Source organism: Apteryx rowi, unplaced genomic scaffold (genome assembly GCF_003343035.1).
Source record: "Apteryx rowi isolate R43461 unplaced genomic scaffold, aptRow1 scaffold_181, whole genome shotgun sequence".
NCBI classification, from domain to species: Eukaryota; Metazoa; Chordata; class Aves; order Apterygiformes; family Apterygidae; genus Apteryx; species Apteryx rowi.
This window is the reverse complement of record NW_020448097.1, coordinates 511,359-525,221: the sequence shown is the minus strand read 5'-3', so window position 1 is coordinate 525,221 and position 13,863 is coordinate 511,359. Positions and strand designations below refer to the sequence as shown.

General features: G+C 43.2%; 1 protein-coding gene across 1 annotated transcript; it reads left to right on the top strand.

The window, feature by feature from the left end:
- The first annotated feature begins 2,796 nt into the window (after positions 1-2,796).
- LOC112963963 (3 beta-hydroxysteroid dehydrogenase/Delta 5-->4-isomerase-like) lies at positions 2,797-13,419 on the top strand. Its single transcript, XM_026061498.1, has 3 exons — positions 2,797-3,013; positions 8,615-8,779; positions 12,507-13,419. Exons 1-3 carry the CDS (start codon positions 2,860-2,862, stop codon positions 13,319-13,321), a joined length of 1,134 nt encoding a protein of 377 aa, XP_025917283.1. The 5' UTR covers positions 2,797-2,859; the 3' UTR covers positions 13,322-13,419.
- The last annotated feature ends 444 nt before the right edge of the window (positions 13,420-13,863 follow it).

The following is a 13,863-nucleotide window of genomic DNA, read 5'->3' as shown; positions in this document are numbered from 1 at the left end:
ATTTGTTCTCCTAATATCAGCCACCTGTTCTGTCACAAAAGCCACCAATAAAGGTGGAAGACCAACACTGCCCCTGGGTTGGCAGATCAGTGACACAGGTGTGATGGGACATGGTGAATTCCACGTAGACTAAAATGTCCACTTATTCCTTGTAGAATAAGTCTCCAACACAAGCCAAAATTTGGAAGATCTGATGTTCTAAAATGATACTTTTAGACATGCAAGCCGTCCTAGCATCCAGCTCTGTGTACTTGGGGAAAATAACAGATTGTGAAGGCCTTGTTTTATGACAAAGTCAAGGAGGAGAAGACAACACAGTTAAAAAATGACTGTGCTTTGACACAGATAGAATGTCATGTTTGTTAACTTTTTAGATGATGCTGAGTTGTGTTTTAGACTGCAAATCCCAGACCCATGCTATAACCTTGAACTTGATGAAGTTGTTCATGGGGGTTAGGGGTGAGGTGTGCGCTGGCCTCACTGCTCATTGAAAATGTTCTGTAAACACTCTCTGGGGCATACAGACCGTTCAAGCATCTGCCTTGGTCTGCTTGAGGAAACAGCAGAGCTTGATCATTTTGTTTACAGCACAGATGAGCTGTCACACCACACAGCGACACCACACAACAATTTCAAAGAGAAATAGCGAAAAAAAATATCTCTAGTGGAAACTGCATGAAGCACCACAGCCTGGCAAATATATGGGTCTGCACTGGAATTTAGTGCACTGCTGCTGTGCTGATCTCTGACATCCGCAAATAACAGTTCAAACGAGGGACATTGTTTAGCAGTGTAGAAGATTCCTTCAAACTATGTCAAGCATTTGGCCCAGTAGTACCTAAGAGCACTAAAGTACAGCAGCTACAGATCTCCCTGCAGTCATCTATAGTTATGCAATGTTCATATTCTCATATACAACATTGCTCCTTACTAAACTTGGGAGTTCTAATGGGTAAGGTTGGTGCAGGAAAATATTTTGTATCCTAAGAGGCTCTGCTGTATTGCCTGCTTTTCTAATGCCTCTTTAAGGCATTTTATTTCCTTTCTAAAAGTAAATTGGAAGTATCATTTCCAAGGTGTATGCACAGAGAACACTAATTGTAGCAGCCGGGTTTAATGAGCTATTTTTCCTTGCAAAATGCATGCACAGCATAAAATTCATTTGCACCAGCTTCCGATAAGAACATACAATGTCAAGGTCCTATCCGAGAGTAGCCAAGGAAAGAATCACAGATAACAGTTTTTATAAGGCTTTGTTGGTATAAGGGAAGGGTTTTCAAGGACGGTGTCACTGAAACAGTTGCCAAAACTTATCATCCGTGTCAGCTGGAAGCTCCCTTCTACTCCTTGGACTCAAAACAGTTTTGCTTTCCTGCTGTTATTTGAAGGCCCAGTTTTGCTCCAAAAAGTAATGATGTGGGGGTGCTGCTTCTGTAGCTTTTCTCCAAGGCTCTTTTTAGTGAGTATGAAACAGGGATTTTTAGGAGTTAGTTGCATGAATGCAAGTAAATCGTTTTCAGAGATCCATTCCAGCTATGCCTGAAATCAGTAATCCTCTTTCCAGTGCTTTCAGTGTAGTTATTTGCATTTTGGGGCTTCTTTTTGGCCCATGGCAGTGTTCCTTGCTTAAGGCAGCTACCTATTTAACATCCCGCTTCAGTAAGGAAACCTGATTAACCCTATCTGAGAGAGAAAGAAACAGAGCTCAAGTCAGGGTGCCCTGAGAGTATCCAAAGACCTGAGAAGGCAGAATGGGTTGTCTGAACTTCAGACCAAAGTCTAAGCCCTACCCTGGTCTCACATTGGAAAAGAGTTTCACTGAAACTGGAGCGAAGCCCTAGTGAGAGATATCGGGGCATGTTCTCGGTATTTTAGAGATGTAAAAACTAATGACAGTCTACTGCGAAAGCACAAAGAGGCCTCACAACCTTATTTTACTTAGATATTCTCACAGACATGGTCTGTAGATTAGACCATTTCAACACTTTGAACCTCAAGTAAAGTATGCTGAACAAATACAAAATCCCAGAAGTGTGTTTTTGGTTTTGCACAGAGAGCATGAGAAACCCGTGCTATGGTGGGCGAGCCCAGTAGACAAGAAACTAGAGCAGTAAAATCCACTTCACAAACAGTGTGACACGAGCAGTGTGAATGGCTACTCCTGCTATTTACATTTAATTCAATTTTCTCTTCCTTCATATTAACACTGTGTAGTACAAGCAAGTACACCTACAGAGAAGGAGCAGCATGAGGATTTACCCTCCTGTAATTTAGACACACAGGATCACATTTAACCAGGCATTTGGACCTCAGCTACAGCACGAATGCTCTGGCATGAGAGGGGAGGGGTGGAAGCACTGCGGTCATTTGTAGCAAAGGAGGCATGAGAGAGGGAGGGGAATCAAGGGAATTGAGGTGGTGCTGTGCAGTGTATAAATACAGGCAAATCTCCTCTACGGTCTTTTGAATGCTAGAAAGGTGGAACCCAATGACTGGGAGAGATATTTGTGGGGTTTGTGTATAGCATTGAAGTTGATTTTGTGCCTTTTCAGATTTGTTAATTTCTTCAGTTTATAATACTTGGTAAATATTTTTTCTTTGCATGGAAATATGTCTTGGCTATTTCTGAATAGAAACAGCTAGCAAAAGTAAGAAATGTTTTAAAAATTGTTGGCTTAGCATTTAGCATAGGGTTTAGAGATTGCTTTTGCATTAATGTCTCTTTCTGGTAACACCCCTTGATTCATAAAGACCTTGGAGGTTGATGCTATCATCTGTTCATTTTCTCAGGCAGAAGGTGAAAGAGCCGATCCAAGCTCACGAGAGAGCCAGTTTGCAACTGAGGAGCAACCCAGAGCAATGTCACTGGCCGGGGTCAGCTGTCTGGTGACAGGAGCAGGAGGGTTTCTTGGCCAGAGGATTGTCCACTTATTGCTGGAAGAAGAGGAGGCACTGGCTGAGATCCGACTGCTGGACAAAGCTTTTAGCAATGAAGCACTCAGGAGCTTTGGAAGTAAGTACCATCTGGTCCCGGACTATGTGTTGTGGGTATATGTGATGTTATCTTAGTTGGATAACTTGGAAGTTTTTACTTCACACCCTCCAGCCCAGCTTTGCAGATGCAAGTTTTATCTCAAGGAAGTCATGCTCTATCCCTCCCTCTCCCTTCAGCACAGAAATCAGAGGTAAAATCTAAAAGCAACAGCTCCCCTTGCCAAATCCTGAGGCTTCTCTAGATCAGAAGAGTGACCTAGTTACTGCCACTGCAGTGAACAGATTGCCTTCAGCCTGGCCTCCAATTAGATCAAAGTCCACAGATGAAAATCAGTGAAAAACATCTCACACTTCTGCTGGGGGAAGGAAAAGCAAGGCATGGCTGTGCTTGGGGGGCAGTATAGCCCAGAACTTATTGCCCTGGGCTCTGATATACAAGTCTAACTGCAGTGACAGGGTTGTGGGTGCAGGTGATGGTGGTTCTCTCTAAGCCTGGGTTAGTCAGACTTTCTGCAGGCTTGGAGTGACCTGCCCTGGCTGAGAGTTGTAAGGGCACAGCTTAAAAATTGGTTATTATTATTAGCGTAGTTTCCTGGAGAGCAGAACCCTGGTTTGCTGTGCACAGAAGAGACAGGCCCCATTTGCAAAGGCCAAGTCAGTACTCCTGCTTCTTGAAGGGAATGGAGACAGCAAAATGGAGTGATCTGCCCAGTGTAACACACAGTCTGTGGCAAAGCAGGAGCTCAGAGTACTATATTTTAAATGTCCCATTTTCCTGGGATTCTGAGCATGTTTATAAATAGGCACATAGGAACCTAAATTCAATCAAGTACTTAAATGCATACATCATAGACATTTTCTTGACAATGCTTTCCTGCATCAAATGTCTTAACTGCAAAACTATTCTTCCTCCATACAGGCATTACCTGTATGGGAATTTTTATGGAACAACCCTATACAACTTGCTAAAGAACTACAATCTTTCTATGAAGTGGTTAAGTGACATCAAATAATAGTAACAGTACACAATAACCCTGGTGCAAATTACACAAGCCTTTAGGAGGTTTTTATGTAAGTTTTCTGACTTCCTCCTCATTAAACCTCATGCACTGTTTCAGTGAGGATTTGCTAAATCCCCACGGGCATTGCAGCAGCCCTTCCTGTCCTGATTTCCCGGCAGTTCCCACAGTGACAAAACCAGCAATGGCAACAGTGCTGGTAACGTGTGGGTTTAGCACTGATGCAGCCAGGCAGTGGCAGAAGCATCTCTGCTCTTTTGTGCCGGCCGTGAACTTTGCAGGGAAAATGGAGCTTCCTGGGGAATGAAACCAATTGCTTCGGTGAGCATAATCCTGGCTGGACTGCAGCAAAGTTTTTGTTGCTCCTTTTTGTTAAAAAGAAAGCTCTGTGCACTCTTGCCTTATGCTTTCCCTTTCCTCCTCTAAACACTGCCCAGACATATTCTCTCCCCCCCATTCTTGCCCCATTCCTGCTGCCTATCTGGCCAGCATAGGAGGAAGGGACAAATGAGTTATCAGAGCTCCTTTCTCAAGAGCAGGTAATAGGAACTACAGGCTGGTATTTCAGATGTGTTTGGACTGCCTCGAGCCCCTGCACCACAGCTGGCAGTCCTGTCTGCATCAGCCTCTATAGCCACATCTCTTCAAGTGTCCTGCTAGTGCCTGTGCTTGGGACTACCTGAAATATTTTGCTCCCATTCCCTTTCAAGCTCTTCTCTGGCACAGTGACTCCTGCTCTAAAAGCAGGGCTGCTACAAAGACCATGGGGCTGGAGACTCTCCACATACATTATTTTTGCTGCAAGGACTAACTCTGCAAAGGAACTGAAATTCCTTTACTTGCTGGCACATGTTGTTTGGATTTCTCGAATAGCCTGGAGCAGAGTCCAGTCATTTTCTTTCTCATTAAACTCTTGAGCACCTTTTACTTGCAATGTCCTTGCAGAGTCAGTGTTGCGGCTAGTAAAACACAGGAGCGTGTGCAAGTTACAGCTCTGCTCAGTGCCCGTTTCTATCCAGGACACTCCCCTTTGTCCTGCTGAGACCCTGACCATCATGCTCAGTCTGCCTAAAATAGAGGCATTTTCTGTCTTGCACATTCCCAGTGAGTCCAGGATGCTCCAATCAATATAAAATGCTGTGAGCTCGAGCCCAGAGTCTACCCAGTTGAACTGTGCCATTGAGAATGAACATCACATTGAACGTGGCATGGAGTTAGGTGCCTTGGTTTCTCTCCCTCCCGGCTCCACTTCCAATTTATCCTCATACCATTCCTGTGTTTCCATTTATGGAATTCTTCTTGCCCACAATTGCACTGGCACCTTCTTGAAAAGTTAGGAGAAGCTCCTAGCTTGCTCTCCAGTGAGTTTCTCACCATTTCAAAGCATTGACTCCCTTCTGTCTCTTCCCTCTGCACATCTCCCCCTGCCCTAACCCTTGTCTCAGGTCATTTTTCCAAGCTTGAAATTTATAGATCATGTGATGCTTCAGCATTTAATGTCAGGCTTTTAAAATGGGCACTGATAACCCAAGACTGCTCCAAAGCAGAAGGAAAGTAGAGGGGGAGGAGTGCTTTTCCCAGAACTGTTGTTGGGGAAAGTTACCACTGTGGCAAACTTCATCCTGGCTTTTTAGCTCAAACTTGCAGTCAGATTCATTTGCCTTTATCCCTGCATTCAAAATAGATAGGCAGGGTAGCAGCAGAAGAACCCAGTAGCTGAAATGGGACCAGCATAAACATCTTGGCTTCTCTGAGCTAAAGAAGCTAATAAATTGCATTATCCTTTGGAAGTGAAAATAAGATAAATTTTTAATCTTTCTCTTATGAATGCAAAAAGTAGACCATTTTAATGAGCCCTCTATTTACCCAGGAAAATTGAGAGCTCTCATGAGAGGAATGCCATTCCCCACCATCTACCCCACAGTAGTTAGAAACTCCATAAAAGAGCACCAACTAATTCAAGCTACTCTAGTCATACAGACATTCCTGTTTGCTTTAAACAACAGCTAGAGAAGAGAAAGACGGTTTGGGGCAAATAGTACCATTGGATTGCTAAGCCAGACACTGCTCACAAAAGGACATTGAATTTTATTGAGTAATCATTACATTTCCAAGCAAAAACTACCCCACAGCAAGCAGGCTGCTTATGGCTCAGAGGCTGCAAAATCCATTGGTGATATAGAAAAAGCTTTTTCAGTGGCTAGCTGCTTTCTTGTAATCATAGTATGCAAAAACAGAAAGCTGTGTTGAATTTATTCTCCTCCTCCCCACCCACCTGACCCACAAGCTTTTTTGGTGCCTGGGCAATGATTTGTGCACATGCAAGTCAAGTCTCTGTCTTTGTTGTCCATCTCAGACTGTAAACACCATCTTTCATTCATTTGTTCTTTCCTTTCTCAGTTTCCAAGCTCATCCGTAGTTCTCTTCTTTCCCCAGTGCAAAACACGATCAATCTACCGAACCTGTGAACGAGCTGATGTCAGTAAAGTGAAAAGGCACATATTGTACTCACCAGGGCAACTTCTGCTGACCATATAGGAATGCAGACTATAACCTCATGAAAGCCCATTTTAGCTCTTCCCTACTGCTGCACTTCAGGAGCAGCTTTTCTGCTTCATATCACACACACAACTTCAAAAATCTGCAAGTCCAAGTAAGGCACAAAGCAGCTAGACAGCAGCTTTCTAGTGACTGATACCAACTATCCTGGTGATCAGCTTTAAAAGGGGCAGTTTTCTCTTTAATTTTCCAAAAGCTTTGATTTGCATGTGTAAAAAACCTCCAGTTGCCTGACTCCTGTCCAGACGCAGTGACCGCTCTAACACAGGCACATGTTTGAATATCAGAATTTACATCCTGAAAACCACGTTTCTCAGTCCTTTAGATTACTGTAACCCCACAGATCATTACTCATGGAGAACACCAGGAGGCTAAGTGCTGTACAAAGACTAATGCCTATTAGAGCAAATCCAATTGCCAAGTGCCTAACAGAAAGCCCATCCATGTAGTCTAGCACTTTTGCATCCATGCAAGTAGAGGTCAGTGTGAACCCTCTGGAAAAGGAGCCCTAGGAAAATAATTGCACCCTGTAAAATAAAGGAGCGCAAGATAGCATGTGTCAGTGACTGGGGTGGGAGGGCAGTAACTGTAGATTAGTAACAGCTTCGGAAATATTGAGCATTTACGTTCTCATTTCACATCTCTGACCAACAGACTGAGAAGAAAAAGAGGCCCTCAAACCTGTTGCATCAGAATAAATGTTAAATTAATACAGGATTGAATCCCGGCATGTTCGAGAGATAATGAAAGAAAAAAATTTTTAAATATATTCACATTCGGTTCCAGATCCCAGCAGCTGTATCACTTAGTGCTTCTCAGTTAAAGATATGGGATGAAATTCTGCCTGCTTTGAAATCAGTTATGAGGGGCTGTGAGAAGGCACAGCATTTTCCTGGGCCTCAGAGTCCCTTCACAATAGCCGTGCCTGGGGAGCCCTCTAGTGCAGGCACAGCAGAGGCTTACAAGAGGATTTCTTTTTTCTGTAATAACACCACTTCCTTGAATGCTGTAAGTCATGCTGAGCTAGTTCTCTCCCATGGTGCAGCTGCAGCCACACCAGCAGGTTTCCTGGGAGAGCAGCATCACCTCGGACTATACATTTTTGCACACAATCAGTCAACATGGCTGGGCTGGCTAAATTTTGTAGTGCAGTTCTAAGCTGTATAAGGAAGCTCCTGCCTAGTAAAACTTTGGGGAAGCATGGCTCCTAAAACTAGAATTATACCAGGTGTCACACACATTAGCTGCTGGGGAGAGAGGGGATTGGCCTAGAAGAGCAGGAGTTAAAGCAAGTCAGGACTGAGGTAGCTCAGGAGAGCAGCCTTTGAGAGTTTAAGTGTGGACCAGAAGGATGTACATCCTAAAAATGGCCCCATATTACAGAAACTGAAATGAAGCTAGAGCTGGAGTAACAAAAGGTGCAGTAATTCATGACTGAGGTGCATAAAAAAAATGTGTGAGAACCGTAAGGAATGTTTTAGAAGAGCAGCAAAGGAAAAGCTGCAATATGGGCACAGTCATGGGGCAGGAAATAGATGTGAACACAGAACTGGATGCACAGGCTGTGGGTGGAGAGAGACCATTCATCTCCTCAAAGACAAGAGCATGCAGTGGCTGGCTATTTGGCATCTGGGTTAACAGCCAATCACCAGAACATTGATAGCTAAAGTTACCTCTCCCCCACCTCAGCCATCCCAGGAACTTTAAATTAGGTCCATATCACACTTGAAGGAAGCTTCAGACCCTTGCTTGCAGTGAGAAAGGTTTCTCCTTAAAAAAAGAAAGGACTATGTTGAATGTTGGCTCCAAAAATATGGTAGGTAATGCAACATAGACTTGTATAGCACTGTAATTAGCACTTCACAGTATAGTCATTGAAAAACTCCTTCTGTTTTGTCAGCCTTAAAATACCCCTCCTGTGCCTGGGCAGTCAGCACTTCCCAGTTGCAGCTTTAGCATCCACAGAGACCTTCACCACTCCTTTTAGTATCTGATTAGGATGCCAGTAAGGTCCTTTTCTTTGTTTTCTCCTGCTCTTGCAGAGTTTCAGGGCAAGACGGAGGTGAAAATCCTGGAAGGGGATATCCGAGATGTGACATTCCTGCACTGTGCCTGCCAGGGGGTCTCCCTCGTCATCCACACAGCCTCCATCATTGACACCTTGGGTCTCATAGAGAAGCAGCTGCTCTGGGAAGTCAATGTAATAGGTGAGTGGGTGAAGCACCTTTCCCAGACCTACATCTATTATGTGCTGATCATCAGCTGCTCAGGGAACACTTGACCTGATTTTTTGAGCCAGATTCACTGGGGTGTTCTGTTTCCTGCACAGCCATATATGTGAGTACAAAACATGCACTTGCGAAGCCCTGTGCAGATCTGACCCTTTCCACACCCAGCGTGCACCAGTCCTGCACTGCAGGGCACTGCAGGATCATTCACAGTTCTCAACGCTCACTTCTCACTCGGTGATGGGATCTCCGTTTTTACTAAGGAGTCCCTGTTCCTCATGAAAAGATCAGATGAAGGGGGAATGATTTGGCTTTGGAATGGTATATGTGACATTAGCAGTCAGGAAATTTCAATTTATTTCCTAAAAGAACAACCTCATCCCTCTCCTTATCCCAATGACCTCTATTCCTTTCAGTCAGCTCCTGACACTGCCTAACCTTCACGCACGCTGACCTCCCTTGCTGAGTTGCTTCAGCTCTTTGGTGAGGATTACAGGAAGACATTCTTATTTACATGAATAGTTTTCTTGGTCCTTTGCTCCTCTCTACCACAGACAAAGGGCTTCATCACAGACAAATAAGGAATATACTTCTATGTTGCACCACTTGCACAAATATTGGCTATTCCCCAACTTCCAGGCCCGTTCATTTCTGTTCAGTCAAAGCCACAAATGAAAGTGACCACAAATTAGAGTCCAGAAGGCAGCATCTCAGGTCCCTGCCAGGAGGGGAGGGCAAAAAGGCAAGTTCCCATAAACCTGGGCATTGTGTAGTGGGAAAAATAAAGATACAGCGGTGGTAATTCAGAAAGGGAATCTGTAAAGCTCTCTCTTTTCTGCTACAGTCTGTTTTTCACAGCAGGAAGCCTGGACCCCTGCAAATATACATATAAATGTCCCAAAAGCAGAAGGGAGCTGGAGTTAGAGAGTTTGAGTCTGACCAGTCTATCCTTTAGGCAGGTTCAGAATTAAGCAAAAAGCACCCAGGCTTTCATAAATCATTCAGAATCTCCCAACAGAATCTGTCTGTGGGTGAAGTTACTCCACAGGGACAGTGAGGGTTAGCTGATAACATCTGGTAGGATGAAAGCACAGACCAGTCCTGCTCCTAGAGTAAACTGACCCTGAGGTCAGTCTGTAAATATTGAAGTCCTCTTCCCTGTTTGCCTCTGTTTCCACTCTGTTGCTCTCTTGGTTTTCTGATCAGCCAAGACACTGCTATGTCCTTCATAAATATGCAGGATGGAAGTTGTGTTTCTCCTTGAAAACAAAATTCTTGCAATACAAATGTGACAAAGAACCAGACGTAGATGCTCACAATTCAGAGCAGTAACAAACCCACTGAATTTTTTGGTGAAAATCCACCTGGCTTCTAATTCAGACCTATAAAAATGTGAGACACAAAAGGGAAACACACCCAGCTCCTTTCAGCTTCCCCATATGGGAACAGTCTGGACATGAGCAGAACTTCGCCTTCCCTGTGGGAGCTGGTCTTGCAGCAAAGCCCATGTGACTATGATAGCAGTTGGGCTAACACCTCTGAGAGTCTGCACTTCCTTTGGTGACCCCATTCTCTGCTTGGGGACCTCTATATTTCAGGCCTTTCAAAGGAATCTCATGACAGTGATGCAGCAAAGCAAGCCATGAGGGGTCTCCGCTAGGAGAGTGAGAACCTCAGTGAACTGCAACTTAAACTTGCCCTGATGCAAGTCTTTTCTCTGTCTCACATTCCATGTAGAATCCCTTAGTAGTATGGTATCTTTTTAGATGTAGCTTGAGGAAGGGGATTAAAAAAAATAACTAAATATAATCCAAACAAAAATATCCTCTGTGAATCAGGTCTTCAGTAAAATTTGCAGAACTGGCCCACTGAAGATTTGCTTTATTACATGCTATGTGAAAAATGCTCAAAATCCCATGACAGTAAGAACCTTTTGATTTTTTATCATACAATTGTGATTTTCCAATAAAATCTATTTTATTTGGGTGAAAATTATCCTGAACAGATACCAACTGTCAAGATTATTTTATGTTTGCTTTGTTAAAACTTACTATCCCATTTGATTTTATCCAACCCTTCTGCACTTAATAGTTTCCTTCACCTTTTATATAGCATTGATGGCAAGAATAGCTAAGCATTTGCCAGAAGAGCTTGGCTTGTGTGTCACTTAAACATACTGTTGCATGAATTCATTTTTCATATTAATTTATTTTTGGCTGTGTAATCATTCTTACTTTGTATTGTTTTAGTGTTTTTCAAAGCTTTGTCTAGATTTACTTTCCATTTGTCCTAACAACTTTCTTTTTTCTTGTTCAAGTTTGAAAAGAAGAATTTTGGTGTCCTTACAATATTCAGCTCAGTAATTCTTCCCATTCCTCACTCATTAATGGATCCATATTTTATTGCCAATATTTTTTAGGCCTTTGAATCTCTTTTATTCATTATATTCTCTTTAGACATACTAGACCACACTTCACTGTGCTGCCTTTACTTATAGTCATAACAGAATGAGAAGACTTGTTAGAACATTTATGGGCCTCACTGCTAGTGTTTAGTTTTATCCCCTAGATTTTAGACCACACCCTTATCAGCCATTTCATAATATTCCTTTTTCAAAGACACTGTGGACTGAACTGTATCTTTTGTTTCAAAGTCATTGGCTCTTTTACACATCATCTCTCTTATTACATCATGAACATCAGATAAGGTAATCCTGCCTCAAATCTCAGAAGAAAAAGAGTCTATTTGCAAGTAAAAAAACACAAATTATTAAAACATTTATTTCCCCCTTGGATGTATTTTCTTAGCTTAACACCCTTGGCTACTTGAAAGAACATGGACTTGCTGGCTTACCTCTGCTCTTGTTATTGAAAGCATTATGATAGGATTTTAAGAGTAGAAAATCTTGTATTTTTAAAGTGATATATGGTCCATACAAAAAGTCACACTAAGAGCATTAATGTTGTAGTGACATCAAAAGTAAAAGCCAGAATATGCCAAAAAATGAGAGATACATACACAAGCATCAAACTGCTCACTGCATATTACTCTATGATGTTTGACTACATGGTATCATGCATTGTTCTGACAAAAATCATTGTCTTCAAGCCTTCCTCCAAAGCCAATTGAATGATGGATGGATAAAGTTTGGATTGGGTAAAGTTGATTTTGGAGCAAACCTTCAGGTCCCAAATTAATTCCATCACTGCTTAGGAAAGCACTCAAGAGCATGCTTAAGTATGGAAAATTAGGGCTTTGATATACAGGATGGATGGTACTTAATGAAAGGGGCAGCTTCTGAGGTTCTCTGCCTTAAGCCTAGTCTGTTGAACTAATGGCACAAAGGAGTGAATCTGTGGTAAGTGAAGTTACTTTGTGTCCATGGTAGTGTAAGCAAGAGCAAAGTTTGAGTCTTTGCATAAGAAATAACACGTGCAGTTAAGATTAAATGTTCATCCTTGCATAGCTCTGGCAGCCACAGTGACACTCCTTAAATAAAAATAGATTGAGAGCATGTTCAGTTTCATTGAATGTGTCACCCAATTAGGACAGTGTTCTTACAGCTTCAGAGAGGGGAGATATGGCAGAGCTCAGGCCAAAGATACTGCTACCTATCTAACCAGCCCTGCCTAGGGAGCTCTAGACTGGAGCCTCTGTCAGCCAACCCAGCTACATGCTACCTGACTCACATGTTTCTCTTTTGAAGGTACTCAGCTACTGCTGGAGGCATGTACCCGTTGTAACGTCCAGCACTTCATATACACCAGTACTATAGAAGTGACAGGCCCAAACTGCAGAGGTGACCCAGTTTTCAATGGTGACGAAGATACAGTTTATGAGAGTATATCAAAATCTCCTTATGCCCAAAGTAAGAGACTGGCAGAGGATTCTGTGCTGAAGGCTGATGGCCAGGTGTTAAAGGATGGTGGCATGCTGCTGACATGTGCCCTGAGATCCATGTACATTTTTGGAGAAGGATGCCCATTTCTTCAGGGTCATCTGGATAAGAGTCTACTGAACAAAAATGTCTACCTGCGCTTCTCCAGGAAGGAGGCTTTGGTGAACCCCGTGTACGTGGGGAACATCGCCTGGGCCCATGTACAGGCAGCCAAAGCCCTGCAGGTCCCGCAGAAGGCCAAGCACATCAGGGGGCAGTTCTACTACATCTCTGATGACACTCCTCATATGAGCTACGCTGATCTAAATTACGAGCTGACTAAGGACCTGGGATTTGGAATTGAGCCCCAGCTCCCCATGCCGCTGACAATGTTGTATTACTTCTCGCTGCTGCTGGAGATAGTGAGCTTCTTGCTCAGGCCCTTTGTCAGATACATCCCCTCTACCAACCGTCACCTGGTCACTCTGCTGAACACCCCATTCACCTTCTCTTACAGCAAAGCACAGAAGGATTTTGGCTACATGCCCCGCTACACATGGGAAGAGGCCAAGCAGTGCACCAGTCAGTGGATTGCCTCCATGGTCCCACAGAGAAGGGAGTACTTGAAAAACAAGGCTGCCTAGGCCTTGAGAGGAGCTGAGACCTGACTAAACAAGTAGGCCCACAAGCCAGAGGAGAGCTGGGTGAACAGCAGCAGCAGATAACTACAAAGCATTTAAATGCAGAATTTGTGTAACATTCTGCCACTCCACAAAAAAGCAGAATAAATAAAGGTGAAATGTTCTTTTTTTTTTTGTGGAGAACAGGCTGATCAGAGTTACATTATCATATAGTTCACACCCATGTCTACATCTTGTATGGCATGAACACATTATTTTAGTAAGATTCCATGGTTTGAACACATCAACCCTTCTTTTTACTCCACTCCACCTTTAAGACTTCTGGAAAAGCAATCAGGGCACAATTCTTCCTAGAACTATGACTATACTGTATAAATATGTAAGAATAAGCTATACCCCAGCCACTGAGCCCTTATCAGCCTTACTGAACACCCAGCAGGTAGAAGCCACATGATTGAAAATGTTATTACAACTCTCACTCACATTTTCAAGAACAGTGTCCAATTTTGGCTATCATTCACCTGTCAGTCTGAGAGCAAATTTGG

Coding starts and splice junctions, on each gene's coding strand:
- LOC112963963 (XM_026061498.1), top strand. CDS start 2,860: ATGTCACTGGCCGGGGTCAGCTGTCTGGTGACAGGAGCAGGAGGGTTT. Junction 3,014..8,614: donor AGCACTCAGGAGCTTTGGAA/GTAAGTACCATC, acceptor CTGCTCTTGCAG/AGTTTCAGGGCAAGACGGAG. Junction 8,780..12,506: donor CTGGGAAGTCAATGTAATAG/GTGAGTGGGTGA, acceptor TCTCTTTTGAAG/GTACTCAGCTACTGCTGGAG.